Source organism: Rattus norvegicus, chromosome X (genome assembly GCF_021556685.1).
Source record: "Rattus norvegicus strain SHRSP/BbbUtx chromosome X, alternate assembly SHRSP_T2T, whole genome shotgun sequence".
Taxonomy (NCBI): Eukaryota; Metazoa; Chordata; class Mammalia; order Rodentia; family Muridae; genus Rattus; species Rattus norvegicus.
The window spans coordinates 29,262,567-29,281,906 of record NC_141554.1 but is presented as its reverse complement, the minus strand read 5'-3'; the positions used below and the strand labels follow the sequence as shown (position 1 = coordinate 29,281,906).

Below are 19,340 nucleotides of genomic sequence, written 5' to 3'. Positions count from 1 at the left end.
TGAGAAATGAAAAGGCAGACATAACAACAAAATCTAAGGAAATTGAAAGAATCAGCAGATCCTCTAACAAAAGCCTATAGTGAACAAAACTGGAATATCTGGATGAAATGGACAATTTTCTAGACAAATACCAGTTACCAAAGTTAATTCAGGATCAAAGAAACCATCTAAAAGAAGCAGTTATTAAAATCTCCCAACCAAAAAGAGCCCAGGACCAGACCGGTTTAGTGCAGAACTCTATCAGACCTTCATAGAAGACCCAATACCAATACTGTCCAAACTATTCCACAAAATACAAACAAAAGGAACATTACCCAATTCCTTCTATGAAACCACAATTATGCTTATACCTAAACCACACAAAGTCCAAACAAAGAAAGAGAACTTCAGACCAATTTTCGTTATGAATATCAACGTGAACATACTCAATAAAATACTCACAAACCTAATTCGAGAACACATCAAAATGATCATCCACCATGATCAAGTAGGCTTCATCCCAGGAGTGCAGGGATGGTTCAATATTAGGAAATCCATCAATGTAATCCACTATATAAACAAACTCAAAGGGAAAAAAACCACATGAACATTTCATTAGCTGCTGAGAAAGCATTTGACAAAATTCAATTCCCCTTCATGTTAAAGGTCTTGGAAAGATCAGGAATTCAAGGCCCATACCTAAACAAAGTAAAAGCAATATACAGCAAACCAGTAGACAACATCAAACTAAATGGAGAGAAACTTGAAACAATTCCACTAAAATCAGGGACTTGACAAAGCTGCCCACTCTCTCCCTACTTATTCAATATAGTACTCAAACACCCAGTCAGAGAAATCACACAACAAAAGGAGGTCAAATGGATACAAATTGGAAAGGAAGAAGTCCAAATATTTGCAGATGATATGATAGTGTACTTAAGTGACCCCCAAAAGTTCCACCAGAGAACTACTAAGCCTGATCAACAACTTCAGCAAAGTGGCTGGATATAAAATTAACTCAAACAAATCAGTATCCTTCCTCTACTCAAAGGACAAACAGGCTGAGAAAGAAGTTAGGGAAATGGCACCCTTCACAATAGTTCCAAATTACATAAAATACCTTGGTGTGACTCTAACCAAGCAAGTGAAAATTTTCTATGACAAGAACTTCAAGTTTCTGAAGAAAGAAATTAAAGAAGATCTCAGAAGATGGAAAGATCTTCTACACTCATGAATTGGCAGGATCAATGCTGTAAAAATGGCCATCTTGCCAAAAGCAATGTACAGATTCAATGTAATCCCCATCAAAATACCAATCCAATTCTTCAGAGAGTTAGACAGAACAATTTGCAAATTCATCTGGAATAGCAAAAAACCCAGGATAGCTAAAACTATCCTAAACAATAAAAGGACTTCAGGGGGAATCACTTTCCCTGAACTCAAGCAGTATTACAGAGCAATAGTGATAAAAACTGCATGGTATTGGTACAGAGACAGGCAGATAGACCAGTGGAATAGAATTGAAGACCCAGAAATGAACCCACACAGGTATAGTCACTTGATCTTTGACAAGGATCTAAAACCCTTCAGCAAAAAAAGGATAGCATTTTCAACAAATGGTACTGGTTTAAATGAAGGTCAGTAAGTATAAGAATGCAAATCGATCTATTCATCTCCTTGTACAAAACTCAATTCCAAGTGGATCAAGGACTTCCACATAAAACCAGATCCACTGAAACTAACAGAAGAGAAAGTGGGGAAGAGCCTCAAACACAGGGTCACTGGGGAAATTTTCCTGAACAGAACACCAATGACTTATTCTCTAAGATCAACAATAGACGAATGGGACGTCATAAAATTGCAAAACTTCTGTAAGTCAAAGGACACTGTCATTAGAACAAAACATCAACCAACTGATTGGGAAAAGATCTTTACCAATCCTACATCTGATACAGAGCTAATATCCAATATACACAAAGAGCTCAAAAAGTTAGACTCCAGAGAATCAAATAACCCATTTTAAAAATGGAGTAAAGAGGGGTTGGGGATTTAGCTCAGTGGTAGAGCACTTGCCTAGCAAGCACAAGGCCCTGGGTTCGGTCCCCAGCTCTGGAAAAAAGAAAAAAAAAAAGAAGAAAAAATGGAGTAAAGAGCTAAACAAAAAATTCTCAGCTGAGGAATATCAAATGGCTGAGAAGTACCTAAAGAAATGTTCAACATCCTTAGTCATCAGAGAAATATAAATCAAAACAACCCTAGATTCAGTCAGAATGGCTAAGTTCAAAAACTCAGGTGACAACAGGTGTTGGCAAGGATGTGGGGAAAGAGGGACACTCCTCCATTGTTGGTGGGATTTCATACTGTTACAACCACTCTGGAAATCAGTCTGGAGGTTCCTCAAAAAATTGGACATAGTACTACCTTTGGACCCAGCTATACCATTTCTGGGCATATACCCAAAACATGCCCCAACATATAACAAAGACACATGTTCCACTATGTTCATAGGGGCCTTATTTATAATAGCCAGAAGCTGGAAAGAACCCAGATGCCCTTCAACAAATGAATTGATATTGAAAATGTGGCACATCTACACAATGGAGTACTACTCAGCTATTAAAAACAATGACTTCATGAAATTCAGAGGCAAATTAGAAAATATCATCCTGAAGGAGGCAACCCAATCACAAAAGACACCTGTGGTATGTCCTCACTGATAAGTGGATATTATCCCAAAAGCTCGGATTACCCATGATGCAGCCCACAGACCACATGGAGTTCAAGAAGAAGGATGACCAAAGAGTGGATGATTTAGTCCTTCTTAAAACGGGGAACAAAATTATTCATAGGAGTAGATATGGAGACAAAGTTTGGAGCAGAGATTGAAGGAATGGCCATTCAGAGCCTGCCCTACCTCAGTATATATCCCATATACATACAGCCACCAATCCCAGACAATATTGCTGATGCCAAGAGGTGCATGCTGACAAGGAGCCTGATATACCTGTCTCCTAAGAGGCTCTACCAGAGCATGAGAAATACAGAGGGAAATGCTCGAAGTCAACCATTGAACTCAGAATGGGGTCCTCATTGGAGAAGTTAGAGAAAGAATTGAAGGAGTTGAAGGGGTTTGCAGCCCCATAAGAAGAAAAACAATATCAATCAACCAGATCTCCCAGAGCTCCCAGGGAATAAACCACCATCCCAACAGTACACAGGGATGGACCTATGGCTCCATCTACATATATAGCAGAGGATGTCCTTGTTGGGCACCAATGGGAGAAGAAGCCCTTGGTCTTGCCAAGGGTGGATCCCCAGTGTAGCAGAATGTGTGGGTGGAGAGGTGTGAGGGAGTAGGTTGGTGAGTGAGGGAGAACCTTCATAGAAGCAGGGGGAGGGTAGATGGGATAGCATATTTCTGGAAGGGAAACTGGGAAAGGGGATAACATTTAAAATTTAAATAAAATCCCGTAAAACAACAAAAAAGAAAAGAAAGAAATTTAGGAAAAAGGGATGATCCTTTAAAGGGCAACCTGACAATTAGTATATAATGAACATAAACTGTATGGGACACTGGGTGTCGTGAGTCCCTCTTGTCATTCCAGTGCTCCAGAAGCAGAGGCAGCTGGGTGCAGAGTTGGATTACACAGTAAGTTCCAAAGCCAGCATGAGCTACAGAATATGACCTTATGTCAAAAGAAGATAAAGAGATGGAGAAAAAGGAAGAGGATCATGAAGATTTTGATGGCTCTATACAGTAATGATAGATTCATGAAAACACTGAAATCCCTGTGTGGTGCTTTGAATGAGAATGGCCCCCATAGGCTTGTACATTTGAATACTTGGTCTTGGAGGTGTGGCCATGTAAGAGGAAGTGTGTTACTAGGGCCAGGATTTATGGTTTAGGTTTCAAAACACTCCTGCCATTTCTGGTGTTTTCCCTCACTGTCTTGTGGTTGTAGGTCGATATGTGAATTCCAAGCTGTTCCTTTAACTAGCCATTATGGACTCTAATCCTCTAAAACTGTAAATCAAATTAAATGTTTTCTGTCATAAATTGCCTTGGTCATGGCGTTTAATCACAATAATAGAAAAGTAACCAAAACAGCTGGGCAGTGGTGGTTTAGGCCTTTAATCCCAACACTTGGGAGGAAGAAGAAGATGGATCTCTGAATTTGAGGCCAGCTAGCCTGGTCTACAGAGCAAGTTTGGACAGCCAAAGTTATACAGAAAAACCTCTCAAACAAACAAACACAGCAACAACAAATAATAATAAAAAGAAAATAGAAAATAATAATAAAAAAAGGTAACCAAGACATTCTGCCTCTGTTGTATGACGCTTCTGGTCTGTTTGAAAAACTGACTTGAGTTGAGCTTCCCTATCCTTCACAGTGAAAGAGCCTAAAGGTGTTCTTGGTCCAGTGTTCTCCTGGTTGTCCTTGTTTTCACCTCCCAGTACCATCATGTGCTAAAAGTATATGGATGGAACAGCCTCCAGCTATGCATACAAACATTAATGGAAAAAAATAACTTTTTCCATCTGTAAAGCATGTAAACTCCTATCAGTGTATACATTTCTAAGGGGCTAGTTTCATGGAAATGGAAAACCAGCAAAGTATTATTAGGCATGGTGGCTCATACCTGGAATCACAGCACTTGGGGAGACTCAGGCAGGAGAACAGAAAGAAATTCAATCATCTGAATAATTTCTAAAATTAATGAAAAAAATGTAAAGAGTAGCGAACTTTCACTAACTTCAAACTACTAATTCTTCCTTTAGGGATATAAACGGAGAACACATTTTAAAAACTTGAGGCAAGATAGTTCAGCTGGGTTTGGTTCCCAGCACCCACACAGTGACTCAAAAGGATCAGTGACTCCAGTCCCAGGGGGTCTGATGTTTGCACTTTTTGGCCTCTTGTCTGGCATGCACATGGTGCTCAGACATACATGAGGCAACTCGCCTCCAAACTTGAGGCACAATTTTATGAACATAAAGGGTAAGGATTGAATGGGAAAAAAGGCCTCCTAAACTGTGACAAAAGTGTCAACCGGAAGGATGCCATTTATTATGTTTGCCTGCTGGTAGCACAGAAGGGAATTTGCAAGAGTGGGAAGGCCCTCAATGGATGGGGTCCAGAGTCCTTTTGCTCCAAGGAATTGCCCGGAGCATTAACCTCAGGGCCAGAGTTTTGGGATGTGCCTGCGAGTGGCCTAGGGTCAGGCATTCTGCCGTCCTGATGGCTCTCAGAACAGCTTTTCCAGAGTCCTGGCGCTGGAGCAAAGGTGCGGCCATAAAGGACAACCGGAACACTAGGGCTTCACCTGTGCAGTTGCCGCAGTTGCCATTCACTGGCTCAGTAGGAGGCGCTGGGTCGATTCCGTTCCCAGTTGGAAGGGGCTGGCCTGCAGCTACTCTGTTCCCAATCGCCTCCAGGTCCCGCCTAGTCCGGTTTGGACACTTCCGCCACCTCACCTGTTGCACCCGGCCTCCCCGGCGGCGCCTAACCCTCCCCGAGCCCATCAGCGCCTCTAGAGCTGGGCGGGAGGGACCGTGGAACCTCACGCCTGACCAGGTCCAGTTCGGGCAGGTTTCGCTGGTTCCGGAGAGCGCGCCCCAACCCCTAGCGGCTGAGCGCACAAGAGAAACCCCTTTGGACCTCAAGCGCAGTCAGTGCGAAAACCCAGTGTGCGCGCCCCCGCCAGTGCCGGCTCCCGGGGGCGCGCCTGCCCCTCCCCCTCCCCTACCCATGCTGAAGAGGAGCGCGCCTGCTCCGCCCCCTCCCCGTTCCTCTCCCCGCGCCGTTTTCCGCGCTCCCTCCCGGTCCGGCCCGCGCAGCGCTTTCCAAGTTGCAAAGCAAGTTCAGCGGTGGCCGGCGGCTGTAGTGGCGGCGGTGGCGGCGGTGGCCCAGACGCCTGGAGGCTCCTAGGTGGTGGGCCGGTTCGCGCTTGCCCGAGTGCATGGGCGTGGACCTTAGCGACTGGAGGGACTGAGCGTGGAGGGGCTGAGCGCCCCGCGTCATGGAGGGCGCCGAGCCCCGTGCACGGCCCGAGCGCTTGGCTGAAGCTGAGGCGCGGGCGACCGACGGCGTCCGTCTGGTGGAGGTGCAGCTGAGCGGCGGTGCCCCTTGGGGCTTCACCTTGAAGGGCGGCCGCGAGCATGGTGAGCCTCTGGTCATCACCAAGGTAAGGCTACTTCGGGGTCTCTGCCCCGTGACAGCCCTGAGGTAGTCCGGACCCAGAAGGCTGATCGGAGTTTCAGGGCGCTGGATGGGACGTCCGGCTCGCGGCCTCGCTTTCTGGGTCGCGTCTGCGGGAGTCACTATGTGGGTACTGGGTTCTGTTCAGCCCTAGGTGTACGGTTCCGGCTCCATCCTAGCCGCCCTCGGGCGCTCCTAACATTGCTAGTAGTTTCAATGGCTCCTGTTCCGGGTCTCTTTCCCCTCCCCCTCTGGAAAGGGCCTGGCAATCCCCTGTAACTCCTGGCCTGTGCAGCGGTGGACCTACACCTGCAAGGCTGCCATGAGATGAAGGGGAAAAAATTTCCTGGATCCAGGGAGAGGGTACAGCTTTGCCAACTTTTGTTTGCTTGTTTAGGGTCCCCAGTTGTCACCCTTTTGATCTATACCGGTTTTTAGTCTGAAACCCGCACTAGAAGCTGCTGCCAGGCAGCTTCACGATTCCCTAGAGCTCATCAATATTTGCTGACTTTCGGCTTCCTGTCCTACGTCCACGCGCTCTGGAAATCTACCAACACTTAAACTTTTCAGAGTGCTTTTAAAATAGAATTTAAGTTCTGATAGTAAGGAAGGATACCTTACTTGGAATTAGCAAGCGTGTGGTGTGTGTGTGTGTGTGTGTGTGTGTGTGTGTGTGTGTAGGTTGCTTTAGAATTGGTATTCTCTTAAAATGCAATCCATCTTGATACTTACCAACTAAACATGTATAAACCTGTATAAACAAACAACAAGCCAATCTCTCAGATGTTCTGGTTAAAAAGGGCCCTGTTCTCTAAGCACAGTTGAGTCTTAGCAGTCCTAAGGGCAAAGTCTCCTTTAAAATGCAAATATTCCTGGCTCCTTAGAGGAGTTTGAAGGTGTGAAGGTGACTTACAAATTTCCTTATCTTCCCACCCTCACTAAAAGCATGAAGAGTTTGGTGGCTCCACTGCTCATGAATTTGAAAAGTGATTTTGGTATTCGTGTTCAAACAGCAAAAGACCTGGCATGGATCAATCACCCCTCACCCTGTTACAAATTTAGCCAACATGTAATCCTTTATATCAAACTGGATTCTTTTTGTTTGATTGTGCCATTCGAGGGAATCAAAGCCCCAGGGCATTACACATGCTAGGCAAGTTCTGTGCCACTGAGCTACATACTGAGTCCGAGTCTGTACCCTCACTGCCTTTTCTTTTTGGTCCTGGGGTTGAACTCAGCCTTGCCAGTGCTAGGCAAGTGCTCTTCTCCCACTGAGCTATTTAGAGCCCCAGTTTTTATTTTTGAGACAAGGGCTTACTAAGTTTCACTAGCTTACCTTGAACTTGCAGTCCCTCAGCCACCTGAGTGCTAGTTTTACAGGGGTATGCTACTACAGAGAATCTCATCTGTGGCTTTCAAAAATGCTTACTTTTGTTTCATGTGCATTGGTGTTTTGCCTGCATCTATGTCTATATGAGGGTGCCAGATCCCCTGGAACTGGAGTTACCAAGCTGCCACATGGGTGAGTACTAGGAATTGAACCTGGGTCCTTTAGAAGAGCAGTCAGTGTTCATCTGTGCCTTTTAATAAAGGTTTTAGAGGTCATTGCTGATGTAGTTAAAAATATATCAGGTAAAATCTCTCCATTCTTTCACGTTTCATATTTTTTGCTGCTGTTGTTTTTGTCTTCTTGTTCCTCTTCTGAGACAGTCTTTTGATCTATTCTTGATATGGCTTAGAGCTCTCAATTCTTCTACCTCAGCCTTCCAGTTACTGGAATTTCAGATATAATGGCTCCATACTTGGCATATATTTGTTTTCTTCCCCTTTTGATTTCTTTCTTTCTTTTCTTTTCTTTTTCTTTTTTGAGCTTTAGCCCCATGTATTCCAAGCATCTGGTCGTGAGATTTCTACGTAGCTCAGAGATGACATTGAACTCCTAACCCTCTTGTCTGCTTTCCCATTGTACTGCCACATCTGGCATGTACTTTTAAAAAACAGCACAACAGGATTTCACATATCTCCCTCACACTTGTTTGTATACTAGATGGAATATGTTAAACATCACTTAGTATGAAATTTTAGGATTTTTAAAACAGTATTTTTAGATTTATATATTTTACTTATGGATAGTTTTACCTGAATGTGTATATGTGTCCTCTGCAGCAAGTATTCTTAACTACTGAGACATCTCTCTAGGCCCTCCTAGCATTTGATCTTTCACTGTATAAGCGCAAGTTGGAGGTTATTTTAAATGGAAAGATTTGCTAGAGGGATTTTTGTCCTCCTTTATACAAGATAGTCCTGGTTTTACAAAACTCTGCATGTTTGGTGGCTTCCTGGCTAGGTCTCAGCTTTTTAGAAATGGAAGTAGGTGCTGGTCAAACTCAGCCATGCTAAGCTGTACTACTGAACTATATTCTTATCCATGCATAATTTCTCACATGCTTCATTATAACTGAAAAATTATAGGTTTGTTGCTTAGGATGGTTAGGACTCAGAGCAACTTGGGGTTTTTGTATTTTCAGCTAAGAGTGAAAGACCACACATAAACAGTCATGTGCTGTTGCTCCTGTGTTTGTACTTTCACCACATGTTCTATTGTGTAGAATTAACAGTATTTCAAATATTTGTTAATTCTTTAATATTAAGAATATTAGTGGATGGGCCCAGCAAGATGACTCAACTCTTAAAGGCACTTGTCTCTAAGCCTGATGACTTGAGTTTGATTTCTGAAACCCACATGAGCACTGTGGTACACAAACACATAGTAACACCAAAAACAAAAAGATCATCAGTGGTGTTTGCTTACAGCATGAAATCTGGTAACTATTTGCCATATTATTTAAAAATGATGAAGAGTTGGGTAGAGAGATGGCTCAGTAGGTAAGAACATTGGTGGTTTAACGTTCCATTTCAAGCACCCACTCACATGGTGGCGTACAACTTCTGTAACTCCAGTCTTAGGGGATCTGATACCTTCTTTTGGCCTCCACAGGCAATGTCTGCATGTGTTATACAGAACATACAGACAAACATTCAGACAAACATTCATACATGTGAAATAAAATTTCAAAAAAATGACAGAAACATGTCTATTTATAGCCACTTAGAAGTTAGAAATAGATTGTTCTGTAGATACTAGTAGAAAATTGTCCTTCGCTTGGAATTTACTTTAATCTAAGTTTTTACTTTTCTAGTAGCTGCCGAAATGTCAATGAAGCCTATTAAATATTTTTTCTAAATTTTTTCCATTTAAAAAAATTATGCAATACTTACATGTTGGATCCTTGCTGTATCACAAGGGTTTTCTGTTTAATTTTCTGTTAATTAGAAATATATTATTTTTACAGTTATATTATTTATTCATTATAGTTTTAATTCTGTTTATTAATAATTTTCTGTTTAGCTGATACTGACTTGGGAGTAGCTTGCTCTAATTTAAGAAGGCACATTCTTTTGATAAATATGTGACTATCACTTGAAGATCTCTTATGAGCACATATCTTAGAACTGGGACTGGCTGGAGATGTAGCCAGTTGAACTGCTTACCTAGCCTATTCAAGATTCTGAATATGATCTTCAACACCGGAGGACAAAACAAGACTAGAAGAGATAGTAAAAATCAGGCTGATTCAGTACTGGTTTTTAGCTGGAGAGGTCTCATTGGTCCAATTGGTAAATTAACAGCTATGACCAAGTAAAAGTAAAATGGTAGACTCTGAGGTCACAGACATGGCAAGTCCTAGGCAGGACCTTGAAAGTCATACTCTGATCATGAATATCTGTCTTGTTTTCTGTCCAGCAGATGCTATCTGCTTGTGACTGAACTCTCTTGCTGTGTTATTTATACTGAGTAACTGGATGCCATCTGTAGGGTGACAATTTTTCCATCTTGGCACCATTGATATTCTGTTGTGGGGGTCTCTTCTGTGCACTATAGTCCATTTAGCTACTTTGTCTTCTACTTACTGAAGGCCATTGGCACATGTCTCCAGGTATAACAATCTGAATGTCTCCAGACATTGCCACATGCCCCCAGTCTTCAGTTATGAATCATTTGTTAGGCTCATGGTGTATCACCTTTTCTTTTAAAGACTTTGAATTTTTTTTTAAATAGTGGCCTTTTGGTAGTGTGTTTGAAAGCTCTTGGCATTTCCAGTGTTTTCATGTAGGTCTGTTTTTCTTTTTGAGATGAGCTCTTGGCTTAGAGAAAAGGCTTTATTTACACAGTAAAATGCAAACAAGTACTTGCTTCATCTGCATTTTTGTAGTTGGAAAAAGGAAATAGAGAGCAGAGACTCCCCAGAACTGTGTGCTTTATGGGCAATCAAAGTAGATGCTGGAGGAAGTCTGATTTTTCTCAGGATCTGGTTTGAAGTTAAAGGACGTCAACTCTCCCAGAAGAGTAGTAGCATTTGTAGAATTTCAGATGTATGCCTGAAACTCTACAAGACCTCTGCTGAAAGATGGTGTTAGGAGTCATAACTTCTGAGTATATTTCTAACATTGCAGCTTGAAATCTTGTTACCATTAGCAAAACAAAAACAATCAAAGTGTGTGTGTGTGTGTGTGTGTGTGTGTGTGTGTGTGTGTGTGTGTGTGTGTGTACTCCACAAAAAATGAAAACACATTAAACTTAATTTTTTCATTTTGATATGGCAGGAAGAACAGGAACAACCTGCAGTTTCTAAGAGGTATCATGTCATGACTTGGTAATATTCTTTGAGAGTATTCATGTGTTCAGAAATTCTCAGGGCACCAGAATATTACACAGTTAATTTTCTTTTTAGCTGACAGGCGTTTGTAATTAGGTGAGCCACTGGGTTGTTCTTATTCCTGGCCACCCCCTCCCCCTCCTGCCTTTTTCCCCTTATATTATGGAAACGGCTTTACAAGTGCTCTACCACAGAGAGACATTCCTAGGCAAGTCTTGCTGGTGTCACTTGTTTCTTTCTTTATCAGTTTAGCCACAGTGGGGGAGGAGACCAAGCTCATTTCTATGATGTCACCCACTGGAGATTTTCATCTGCCAGCTGGGTATCAGGAGACCCCCTGCAACCTCAGGAATGTTTATCAAGGAAGAAGGAATGAAGCCCTGGCCCTGGCTATTCATCATTTATTAAAGGCCTCTATCCCCCTTAAGAATGCCAGAAATTGTTAAGAATACTTTCATCAGGGTCTGGCCTAGCTTGGCCTTCGTGGGAAGCTCCTTTGAAAACTTAGTTTTCAAATTGTCTTTGGGAATACAACTCTCTTGATGTGCATATTTGTGTATGTGTACTACAGTGGTGTAGGATACTTGGAAGTGTTTTATAGACAAGGACACGCAGATGGTGATGGGTATGTGTGTGAGGTCTACTGTGTAATAATAATACCTTAGTGATTGAAAAAGGAGTCCCCAGTTTAGAGGCAGTGTGCAGTTAAGGTCATGGTGGCCTGAGACCAGAGATGTTAGAATAGTCGCCCAAAGGTTGTTCCTTGTGCCCTTTTTTGTTGGTGTTTTTTTTTTAAGTTTTATTTTTATTTTATTTACATAAGTGTTTTGCCTGCATGTAGTGCACAGAGAACGGTGTCCACAGAGGCCAGAAGATAGGTGGATCGAGAATTACAGAAGGTTGAGAGCTACCATGTGGGTAATGGGAACTGAACCTGAATTCTCTGCAAGAGCAGCTGGTGCTCTTAATCAGAGTCATCTTTCCAGACCGTGTTTATTGTTGAGACAGAGTCTCCATAGAGCCCAGGTGGACCTGAAACTTGGTATACAGAGAAGGATGACTTAAATTTCTTGTTCTCTTGGCTCCAACTAGGTCTTTTACAGTTCGGTGTCTCCACAGCTATGGGGTATGGTGCTAGGTATTTTGAGAGACAGTGAGGTACTTTACTATATGAGCAACATCCCTATTCCCTATGTTTGATTTTGAGTCAGGGTCTCACCAAGCTGGCCTGGAAATCTGTGTCAAATTATTTGAGTCTCTGAGTGCTAAGATTATGAGCGTGTGCTATTATGCTTAAAAGTTTTTTGGTTTTTTGTTTTTAGTGGTTTTCGTTTTTTGTTTGTTTGTTTGTTTGTTTGTTTGTTTGTTTGGTGGTGCTGGTGGTGGTGGGGTTGCTGGGGGTGGATCCAGAGCTTTCTAAAGGCATGAAGTTCTAGTTGAACTTTTGAAAGTGGGAATCATTGAATTTAGCAGTGGAAAGATAAATGTGAACTTCTGTCTGGATCTTGGCTTATTTCTGTGTGCCACACAGTTCACAGCAGGCCAAACTACTACTTTGTGTTAGTGCTTGAGAGAGCTTGGTCTCCTCCCCACCTCCCCCCCCCCCCACCTCCTCACACTAGGGTGCTAAGGTCATAGAAGTCCTCAGAATTGTAAAACCATCTCTATACAGTGGCAATCACAACAGGATTTGGAGTTATTAGGATGAGTGTAATTCTAAAGATCTATTTGTAGTGAAAATTCATAGTCTGGTTAAAAAACAGTAGGTAAGTTTTCTTTCATGTGCTGAAAGGCCTTTTCACTTGAGAGACTTGCCTTGCCAACTGGCTTTCAAATATATCTTTATTACCCCTTCCAGCTTGCAAATTAACTTGGCCTTGTGGAATTCTAATCCTTGTTCCTTCAGAGATGTTTTAGGCACAGGGGGTGGGGAACCAGGCACAGTGCCTAAAGATGTAGTCCAAGGTCTCATAGCTGGAGGCTTTCAGAGTCATGGAGGAGTCTCCCTATGGGAGGCACTAGATGTGACCTATAAATCCAGAGGCTTCCACCATTACAAAAAACTATAAACCTGAGCTATGCCCCACACTTCTGTGTTGTGCTGAATTCGGTCTTCCTGGCTGAGATAGGAGTATTGCTTAACATGTCCTAACATTTATCTCTCGGGAAAATAATAAAGGTAGCAAGCTAGTTTGTCTAAGAGCTACATGTCGAATAATAAATAGTAGTTTTCACTTAGACATAATGAGATGTTTTTTTAAGCACTTGTATATTTCATGGTTCTTTACTTAGGAGGACTTTTTAAAATGCATTTTGGAATTATCTCCTTGCAGAAGTTGTTTTGTGTCAGCATGCAAATAGACTTGGATTTATGGCCAAACTCTTAGAAGCAAAGGAGGAAAGTCCTGGGGTCTGTGGAACTTTTCTTTGCATGCCAGGCAAGGAGGAAACATTCAACGAGATTAATTTCAGGGTATAAAGGCTGAATAGACTTTTTATTTAGGCTGTCTTTGACTTTCAAACACTAGAAAGGTGTGGGGCCAGGCCTTATAGGAGGAATTGTACAGGATTTGGAAGGTTAGGCTCTTGATATATGTATGCTGAGAATTTTAACCCACAGGAGGATTCTGAAAGAGTTCTAGTAGGACTTTAAAACATACAGCTGAATGAAAAGTGAGGGGAGTTGGTAATGCCTAAAGATATGACTCAGCTTTCTTTTTATACTGAAAAATATTTTTCATATAGTTTATTTTGATTATGTTTCCCCCTCCCCCAATCTCCAGCTCCTCCCAGTTCCTTCCCACCCCTCTACCAACCCACTTTTATGTTTTCTCTCTTAAACAAACAAAAACAAAACAAAAAAAACTAGATACACAAACCAAAAACCACAAAAACAGAAATCAAAATAAACAAGCAAAATACTAAGACAAAAAATGTCTAAACAAAGCAAAATGAGACAAAAAAATCTATAAACCGAAATCAAAATAAACAAGCAAAATACTAATAAGACAAAAATGTCTAAACAAGCAAAATGAGACAAAAAAATCTATAAAAGCACAGTTGAGTTTGTTTTGTGTTGGCCAATCCCTCCTGGATTTGAGACCTTCCCTCATGTGTGGTTAATATATCCACAGAGACTCCTTTGGAGAAAGCTGATTTTTTTTTCTTCTGCCAGTGGTGTCAATTGTGGATAGCTTCTTGGTTAGGGGTGGAAGATTGTGTCCACTTACCACTCAGGGTCTCAGTGCTAGGTGGGACTTGGGCAGGCCTTGTGTGCTCAGCCACTGGCTCTGTGAGTTCATATGTGCATTGTCAGGCCCAAAAGAAACCCATAAATTGCTCAATCTGTGGTGCCTGTTAGCATTCCAAAGGGCATGCTGGCCTCCAGCTCTCAGCATCACAAATACCTGTGACCGAGCATCCTGGCTCTTCTCTCCTTACCTTAAACTTTGTTAGCTCACAGGCTTCTCATTGCTCTGTAATCCTGTCATTTGGGTCATGCATCCCCTTGATCCCCTTGGCACCCCCTTTTTTCCTCCCCCTGCCCCCTACAGACATGGTTGGTATACTACTTTGTCCCCCTGCTCTGGACTCTTCTAGATGCCTCTAGATGTTCTCTTCTTCATAACTATAGTAAAAACCTTCCCTTCAACCACACCTTGGAACCACACTATGTCTTCACTTTATACATCTGGTGGCAAAACTCCTGTTTCTTTCTCTTTCTCTCTCTCTCTCTCTCTCTCTCTCTCTCTCTCTCTCTCTCTGTGTGTGTGTGTGTGTGTGTGTGTGTGTGTGTGTGTGTGTGTGTGTGTGTGTGTGTGTGCGTGTCCTGTTATATCTGGAAGACACTGATTCCCTGGAGTTTTCCTCACTTGCCTCTTACTACCTTTCTACACATAGATCACAGAGCCTTGAGGAGAAGGATTTGATAAATCAATCCCATTTAGGACCAATGGCTTCAAAATCTTCCCATTGTCAAGTTGTGGATCTCTGCATTAGTTCCTATCTAGTGTAAGAAGATGCTTCTCTGATGAGGGGCAAGCAAGGCACTGATCTATGGGAGTAGCAATATGCCATCAGGAGTCATTTTATTGCTCTGTTCCTTTAGTAGAATAGTATTAGGTTTCCCCTAGGGCCATGACCTAGTCTTAGGTTAAGACCTAGTCTTAGTCTTAAGTAGAGTCAGGTATGAGTTCTAGCTCATGGAGTGTTCTTAAATCCTACCAGAAAGAGATTGGTTACTCCTATATGTGTCACTATTGCACCAACTTATCTTGCAGACATGTCACTGTTGTAGGTCACAGAGTTTGTAGCTGGGAGATATTGATGATGCTTTAAAAAAAAATCCAGTACTGTGAAGACTAGTAGAAATGAAATGAAGCTTCTAGTTAGGCACCAACTTGACTTCTCCATATCTAGTGACATATGTATCATAGGATCTTACTATCAGGTTGCATGGTTCAGCTTTGAGTTGGGTTCCCAGTTCTTAGTATCCATGTGAGGCAACTCAAAATTAACTGTAACTCTAGTTCCAGGGGCCCTTGTGCTCTTTTCTGGAGTCCATCTATTCCTGCTCTCATATGTACAGACAACCCTCCTAAATATACATAACTAAAAGTAATACAAATAAATCCATAAAAAATATTTGGTTGGAATGAGGTTCGGGTGATACAGTGTTTCCCTAGAGTGTGATGCCTTTAGTTCAAAGAAAAACAAAACAATGTAAGTATTGAATTCAAGGAAGGTCTATTTAGACTTGGGAAAATGTGTATTAGTGGAAGGATGATTTGCTTAAAAACCAAAGCCAGATAGTGGTGGACATAGACAATCCCAGCACTAGAGAGGCTGGAGTAGGAGGGTGGCAAGTTCTTCTCTGGCCTGGAGTACTTAGTGAGAACCTTAAAAATTAGGAGATGAGAATTTAGTCAGTGGTAGAGTGCTTGTACACAGGTATGAGATGCTGGGTTTGATCTCTAGCCATTTTAAGTGTGAAAAAAAAGATAAAGGAAGATAATTGAATATGCAAAGAAAAGGTACCCCCTCCTGTCCTGGATGAGGAGACCATAGGCTGTTTTGTATTCTTAATTCTAAGAGTAATAAGTTTCAAGCAATAATGACTGCCTTTATTGGAGAAGGAATGAAAACAGTACACAGCTGACTGGCTAGGAAGGGCAGTGATTATCTTTTGGCCATAGGTGATTTTTAAGATTTTCAGATCAAAGGTAAATTATGAAGGCCAGGGAGAAACCCAAGCAGGGTTGATTCTGTGTCCTTGAAGATCAACATTTTTACTTATAATCAGAAGAAAGGAAGCAAGCAGAGATGCTTGTGGTTTTGTTGTTGTTGTTGTTGTTTGCTTGTTTTGTGAGGTCAGATATTGGTGTACATGGAAAATCCCAGCACTGGGGGAGGGTAGAGTAGGAGGGTGGCAAGTTCTACTTTATCTTGGCTACTTAGTGAGACCCTGAAAATAACTTCTATCAGAATGACATGTAGGCAAGCCTGTAGTGCATTATCCTGATTGGTTATTTGTGGGGGAGGGCCTAGTCCACTGTAGGCAGTGCCACCCCAGGGCAGGAAGTCCCAGGGTTTGTGTGAGAAAGTGGGCAGAGCAAGCCAGTAGGCAGCAGTCCTCCATGACCTCTGCCTCAATTTCTACTACCTCCAGGTTCCTGCTCTGACTTCTCTTCATATGGCACTAATACCTGTAAGGTGAAATAAACCCTGAATTTATTTTGCCCATTTTGTTTATCACAGCAACAGAAACCAAACTAGAGCACCCTGAGGACTAGGTTAACAACTTTCTTTTCTTTTTTCTTTTTTTTCCGGAACTGGGTACCGAACCCAGGGCCTTGCGCTTGCTAGGCAAGCGCTCTACCACTGAGCTAAATCCCCAACCCCGGTTAACAACTTTCAGTGCTTATATTAGTTTATGTTTTTTCTTTGTTGTGGTAGAAATAGAACCCAGAGCCTCATATATTCTAGGTTGTTATCTCCCCTTCTGAGCTATATCCTTAATTGCAAAGATTTTTAAAGTTTGCCTTCTATGTTTACTTTTAGTATTAAGGCTTTACTTTTAGTGTTGAGGATCAACTTACTGCTGTGTCTATTCTACATAAGTGTTCCCCCACTGAGTTACACCCTAGTCATATGATTTGAATGGCAAATGATGTCACTGCTAGGCCTATGAGAAGGAGAGAGTACAGATATGTTGTGATTATTTTTCCTGTATAAGATTGCACTTGGGAGACAGAAGCAAATGTATCTCTGAGTTTGAGGCTAGCCTGGTCTACGGAGGGAGTTCCAGGATAGCCAGGGCTATTACACAAAGAAACCCTGTCTTAAAAAAAGAGAGAGACAATTTTATTTCATTGCTTAATTTCTTCTGCAGTTATTATTTGTTTATTGTAAATTCTCAATGATGACACATCTCTTCATATATTTTTATACACACCAAAGTAGCTTTTCTTCACTTTGCAATATTTGGTGTTTTCTTCACCATTCTCCATTTTCTGCAGTGCATAATATTATAGAAATGAGGTCTGGTTCATGATCTGTTCTACTTTCTCTATTTCATCTCTCTTATTTTTCAATTACTGGTGGCTTTGATCTTGGGAGATTTTGTTTAACCTTATCTTCCAGTCCTTCCACTGAGTTTCAGATTTGTGGCTTTATTTTGTTTTTCAAATTCCAAATTTTATTTCAGAGTTGTTCCTTTTTTTGACACCATACAGATTTTATTTTTTGACTAATTCTTTTGTCTAATAACACCGAGTTGGTTTTTAAAACTGTCCATTTTCCGTAAGGATTTTGTTTCTGGAGTTGGCTTTTATTATTTGTTTGGTCTTCTTTCTTCCCTGACAGAAGTTTCTGGTGCTCTTTGGACATCTACTGGCATTAAAGAACAGATTGCCTTGAATAACATATAGAGGCCCTGTGTATCCATGAGTGACCCAGTCAGACTTTTTCTGGGAAATCCTGGAAGCCCAAACCTCAGGTTGTTTCTTTTGAGATTGACCATATCCTTATCATATAGTAACTTTTGCACATATTTTTCTGTAGAGTGGACTGCAAGGTGCAAGGCTAACAATAGAAGAGATCCTTCCCTTGCTCAGCTGAGTAAACAAGACAGAAGAGTAATTGTTTTCCATATTCTGGCCATTGTAGTTCCAGCTTGAGGGAAGCTATCCACTAGTAATAAGTTGTCAATGCCTGCTTGTGTTCAGGGCTAGTTCTTTCACTTGGTCCTTAGCCTTTTTACCCCTCTGCCCTCCAGTAAATGTAGACTCATTTCTGTTTTATTGTATTACTGTGGGGGATTTACATGAGTCAGCATGTAAAACTAGTTCTAGTCAACTTGAATTCATTCTCTTCCTCCTCTTCCCTATTCAATCCCGATTCATTATAAAACTGAGAAATTATTTTTAAAAATCTTATGTATACTTCTGTCTTAGGGTTTCATTGCTGTGAAGAGATACCATGACCAAGGCAGACAGAATTTAATTGGGGATGGCTTACAGATTCTTTTTGAGGTTCAGTTCATTATCATCATGGCAGGAAGCACAGCAGCCTACACATAGCCATGGTGCTAGAGGCGCTGACAGTTTCTATATCTTCATCCAGTGAAAGCCAGGAGCAGATAGTCTTCAGGTAGCTAGGAGGAGGGTCTCAAAGCCCAACCCTGTGACATACTTCCTCCAACAAGGCCACACCTACTTCAACAAGGCCACACTTCCTAATAGTGCCACTCCCTGGGACAAGCATATTTAATCCACCATAATATCAAAGTACTTTTTTACTGTAGACAGAATTAGACATGCTGAATTTTGCATGGTATAGAAATTTAATATGTTCCAAGGTGGTTTTGTTACTGCTTGTTAGTATGGGGTTCATAGATAAATGCATTTAAGTTAAATATACATCCAATTTAGGGACGTTCCTTGGTGGTAGAATGCTTACCTAGTGTGGGCAAGGCCCTGGGCTTGATACAAAGCTGCAAATTATAGGTACATAAAAGTAAAAGCTACATCTAATATTAGCTTCAGTCTATTGTTTGCATTTTATGCAGACCTGAAATGATTATTTTCTTCTATCCCTCCACAACTTAAATCTTTAACATAAAACTTATTGTAATACAAATGAACAATAACGCATTTTGCTAATTTTATAATAATATAAATATTCTTTCAGATCAACAGGAGTTGTTAAAGGTGATATTTTGTTAAGGTGAATGAAAGTAGTGGGAAGGATAAAGGCTAAACGTGCTTGTGACATCAGGCTACATTTTACCTAACTCTTTTATTGATTTGTAATAGAAAATCATTCAAAGAGGTGGATCCACAAGTGTGGTGTAGGTGTGCTTTGTGGAAAACTCCATGTAGCTGCTTCCTAGTGTTGGATTACATTTCTCAGCTTCCTATGCAGCTAGGTATGGCTGTGTGAT

The 19,340-nt window shown here is 41.5% G+C and overlaps 2 protein-coding genes across 5 annotated transcripts in view; one reads left to right on the top strand and one right to left on the bottom strand.

Annotated features, from left to right (window-relative positions):
* The window catches only part of Gpr143 (G protein-coupled receptor 143), a 43,902-nt gene extending 38,245 nt beyond the window's left edge, over window positions 1-5,657 (bottom strand). The window contains exons 1-2 of one of the 2 annotated variants that reach the window (XM_087599579.1): window positions 5,305-5,657; window positions 4,621-4,688 (exon numbers count right to left, since the gene is read on the bottom strand). Coding sequence is in view for 1 of the 2 variants with exons in the window: in XM_087599580.1 (XP_087455706.1) it covers window positions 5,305-5,328 (24 nt within the window). In the remaining variant the exon portion in view is untranslated. The remainder of the gene's footprint in view (window positions 1-4,620; window positions 4,689-5,304) is intronic. The other variant, XM_087599580.1, reaches the window with a different exon arrangement.
* A 154-nt stretch (window positions 5,658-5,811) lies between these two features.
* Shroom2 (shroom family member 2) overlaps window positions 5,812-19,340 on the top strand; it is a 171,281-nt gene continuing 157,752 nt past the window's right edge. For all 3 annotated transcript variants that reach the window (NM_001434185.1, NM_001434186.1, NM_001047893.4), the window contains 1 exon segment: window positions 5,812-6,165. In NM_001434185.1, coding sequence (NP_001421114.1) covers window positions 6,001-6,165 — 165 coding nt within the window. In that variant the 5' untranslated portion in view covers window positions 5,812-6,000.